The following is a 4,535-nucleotide window of genomic DNA, read 5'->3' as shown; positions in this document are numbered from 1 at the left end:
TCAAATCCGATATCATGTTTATTTTGGTATTATCTTGTCTGTAATTGTTAATGATATTGATGACTGGGTATCAATTTTGAATCTATATATATAGATACGTAGTTGACTTTGTTGAATTGACATATTGATGATGCTTCTAAGTTAAGCTGATAAATGAGATAATGCCTTATATTTGAATATAATAATTGATTTTAATGTCTTGTGTTTGATGATGATAGTTGATTGAATGGTTTTTGGATATATAATTTTGGATATTGAGTTGCTTGATGATGATGAATATTGATGGATAATGTTTTATATCTTATAACTGTGGATTGAATTGATTTAAGTTGAGGTGATTGCTTGAGATTAAATTGATGGTGGTTTAAAAGAAGTTTGGATGGATTGGATGGATAATATTGGAGTGTTTTTATTGACATTTGATTTTGTTTGAAAAAAGAGATTTCTCAAAAATATAGGAGATACAATGCTAAAATTTTTCTAAAATCTTATCAAATAAACTTGTTTTAATAGCCACTCGTGGTGACTATATTTCTTAAAATGTGTTAAAGTAATAGGGAGCATTATAGGCATTGAATAAGGGGGAGCAACAATTTTTTAATTGATATGGTTTAGCCTTTATTTGGTAATCAAATGAAAATTGGAATTTAATTTATCTTTCCATATTATTTGTGATTTATGCAAAAAAAAAGGGGAAAGATAGGTTGAATTAAAATTTTATTCATTGAAAAGGTCAATAAAAAGATTCAAATTGACAAAATTGCATTTATCAAACTTGACAAAAACTTTTCAATTGCATTCTTGTTAAAATTTGATTCAAATTTATTTTTTGTCATTAATTAAAAAGTGAGAGATTGTTAGACCCTTGGTGTCTTGATGGTGCTAAAAATATAAGTTTGAATGTCTAATATTATCCAAAGAATGTGTAAAAAATATTATCAAATAGATACAACTTGAAAAATATAGAAACATGACACTCATGCTTGTGTAACGTGTTTACATGCCCATGTATTAAGCCAAACATGAGGGAAAAGTGTCCATATAGCCTCTGCGTGCAATTTTGGCAAAGTCAAAGAAGTCAATGAAACACATGTTTGTGCGTCTCACAACAGATGGCCATGTATCCATGGGTTCAAGAGCATAAGATTTTTTCGTCATACAAACTTCATCATGCTTCATGAAGAATTCAAAAGAGAAAAAAATGCATGCTCGTGTGGATGAGGAACAAGCTTGTGCATAGACAAAAATTTAGGCATTTCATTTTTTGTTTGATTCTAAATTCATGCCTCTAGAATTTTGGAAAAATATCACATATAAGGGTGGAACGATCGTGTTTCATCATGGAACGTTCGTGCCTACAATTTTCAAGAAGAAAATTCCATCATTGTGAGCTCTAATTGAGGTTAATCAAGCACGAAAAAGAGAAAATTTAAATGATACACACTCATGCATCACAATTGCATGTCCGTGTATCATGCAAATTCATAAAGAAAAATTTGTTTTCAAAGCTTAACGGATCTATTATCTCATCTAACGGTTATATGAGTTATTCTAGTCATTCAAGAGTATAAATTGAAGATCATTTGGTGTGGAATAGGTTAAAGTAATACACGTAAAAGCTTATAATATTTTCTTCTCCAAAAACTCTCTCTAAGCTTATAACTGACACTCTTGAGAGAATATTGTGTATACTCTTTATATCAGTATTGTAGAGGCATTCACACACATAATTTTCTATATTCAAACACTTGTGTGCAAAATTCTGGAGAACTATTGTAAATAAGAGAATCTCTACTAGTGAAACTTCAAACGAGTTACTTAAAGAAGTAAATGTACTAAGCTTGAAATTGAAAGCTTTAAACCACTATAAATTTTAAGCTTTTTTTTCCTTACTCTCTTTACTTTAAATTTTATTATTTTTGTTATGTATTGTGTGTTGATAAATTGTTGAATAATGTTTACGCTTAATGCTTGTGTATATTGTTGAAATAAATTGTACGATTATGTTTAATTGCAAGTTTATTTTAAAAATCTAATTTGGTTTAACTTTTAAATAATCTTATTCAACTTCTCCCGCCCCTTTAAAAATTGTTAGGCATTTGAGGTTTTTCTTTCTCGATTTCAATAATTCTTCCCATTAAAATCTTTTAAATCATTAGTAACAACCCAAAAAAAAAATTAACCAACTATATATCTTCATACATGGATTCTAAATTTTCCGTTTGATTTCATAATTTTTTTATTAAAAATTTATAAGAAGAGTCCACAGTGAGATGGTATAGAGTGTTCAGGTTTTCAAAGTATTCAAAAGCCAGAGAGGAGGGTAATGTTACCATTATATAAGATGTTTAGTTAAATTCATATAATTCATAGTATGTTGATTAAAATGTAATAAACACCCTAAAATAATTATTTTTCCAAAAATCATTGTAATTAACTTAGGTATTATTCTAAGCCAATTAAACAAAAAGAACGGCCTTTAGAGAAAAAAAAAAAAAAAAAAAACATACATCTGGTTTTCGACCTCTCATACATCACTAACATGGAGGCCTGGATGATTGCCCAAAGTCTGTTCAACATTGTTGGACGTAGAGAGCAGATTCCATACGACTCATTGGAGAGATACTTGGACACTGGTTGCTGTCGTTATTATTATAACAAACATTTTTGAAATAAATAAATAAGACTAATGTATTTAAGATATTTTAACGAATTTGCTTAAAAATTTTATTAAATTATTACAAATCAATGACGATAATTTATTTCATTTCTAGACTGTAAGCATAACTCAGGTTCCTACAGTTAACCAAACGGTTGATCAAGTCGTTGGATAGAAGACAAAAACAACTCAATATCATCAACAATCCTTCTGCCCTTAGCCCTATCGCCTGGCTTCACGTACAGTTTCCCATCTGTCATATTATATTCATTCATCCCCACCTTCCCTTTCTTCACCCACAATCTCTCCCCATAACTCTTATTCGCAAAATACGCTTCTGCCTTCACCAAACCCTCACCCTCTTCACTCTGGATTTCAACTGGGAGCCTGTCATAATGGCCAATCTTTGTGCCCTCCAGCTCGTCGAGTCGAGCAAGTCCCTCCATCGACACTGAGTACAGCTCGCCCTTCACTCGGTTTCCTGACCCGGAGAGATGGATGAGATAAGGGATGTTGTAAGGACCGCAGACAAGCGGGTAAGGTTGGTAGGTGATGTAGGGACCCAGAAAAACTGCAGCGTTTTCGTTCATCAGATCCTGCATGAGATAATGGTTGGCGAAGCCTCGCTTGAGCGTGCCGTACGTGAAGATTAGGGTTTGTTTGGATTTGGATTCCTGGCTTGTGCTCATGGCAAAGAGATTCAAAATTCAAAATTGCGGTGGAGAGGGGACAGTTGACTGGTGGATCAGATTGAATCACCTACATATAAAACTGGGTCTGGATTGGGCTTATAGTATGTAGGCCGGGTTGTTCTGTAGGCCATTTTTCAGGCCCGTCTGCTTTTTTTAAACTTTTTCTTTTAATGATGCAATGATAGAACTGAGCTATCAGAAAGATCAAATAATTTAGTGCATGGAGCTAAACTTTTTCAGCGATTTGATATTACAACAGACGACACATCTTTTAATTAGTTGAATTAGAGGGATCCGACTTATTTTTAGTTGCATTGAACTGATGGCTTGGATATTGACATTTTTCAATTAGGATAGGAGGAAGAAATTACTAAATCTAAACTAAAACTATTAATATTTCGACTTTGGGTTTGACCCAATTTGGTCAACCATATTATCATGCTCAATGTAGGCTATAATGACTAATTTTTAGTGAATAGTGATAGGAAAAAACCCAAGGATTATTTTAATTAAAAATATATAAAAAAATTTAAAAATTTAAATATCTATATTATTTTAATTTGTTTATGAATTTATAATACCAAGCAAATAAGAAAAAAAAAAAAAAAAAAGTAGATGCGAATGAATTTGAATTAGAGCGTGCGTGTGCGTATGTCTGTCGCCGAATGTCGTCCGCAAGAACACAAGCCCCCGTAAAAGAAAACAGTGTGTTTGATTGGTGAGGGTTGGAAACCAAAAAGTATTATGTGCGACCAAAGCAGAAAACGACATCGTCACGTGTACGGTGGGACGTCTTTCCTTTCCACATGACTTGTTCCTTCCACGTGGGTCCCCATTTATTGGGATTACAAATTGTAAATTAATTAATTAAACCACAATTTATGTTATTATTACATCAAAGTGTCACATCATGCTTTGAAATCATAGTCAAAGACTTCACTGAAATTAACCTTATGCCTTATTATATAATTGAGAGTAAGTGAAAAGTACAATACAAAAGCTAATGCAATGCTAATCTTGTTTACAAGATACACCATGTTTTAAAGAAAGAAGATCAAAGAGTGGTGGGGTTTTTAAAATCGGAAAATTGACATCTCTTACACTTGCATATGAAGTGTTTGCGTAAAATTCGGGGTAGTGAACAAAATTTTAAAGAAGATAAATGGGTAAAGCCAAAGGCAAGA

The 4,535-nt window shown here is 32.1% G+C and overlaps 1 protein-coding gene across 1 annotated transcript; it reads right to left on the bottom strand.

Annotated features, from left to right (window-relative positions):
* Positions 1–2,741: 2,741 nt before the first annotated feature.
* LOC123222903 (putative gamma-glutamylcyclotransferase At3g02910) lies at positions 2,742–3,551 on the bottom strand. Its single transcript, XM_044645924.1, has one exon. It carries the CDS (start codon positions 3,346–3,348, stop codon positions 2,803–2,805), a length of 546 nt encoding a protein of 181 aa, XP_044501859.1. The 5' UTR covers positions 3,349–3,551; the 3' UTR covers positions 2,742–2,802.
* Positions 3,552–4,535: the final 984 nt, after the last annotated feature.

Source organism: Mangifera indica, chromosome 8 (assembly GCF_011075055.1).
Source record: "Mangifera indica cultivar Alphonso chromosome 8, CATAS_Mindica_2.1, whole genome shotgun sequence".
NCBI classification, from domain to species: Eukaryota; Viridiplantae; Streptophyta; class Magnoliopsida; order Sapindales; family Anacardiaceae; genus Mangifera; species Mangifera indica.
Note: the sequence above shows the minus strand (reverse complement) of the source record. Positions and strands in the feature narration are given on the sequence as shown.

Excerpts from the sequence above, each read along its gene's own strand:
- LOC123222903 (XM_044645924.1), bottom strand. The coding sequence starts at position 3,348 with ATGAGCACAAGCCAGGAATCCAAATCCAAACAAACCCTAATCTTCACG.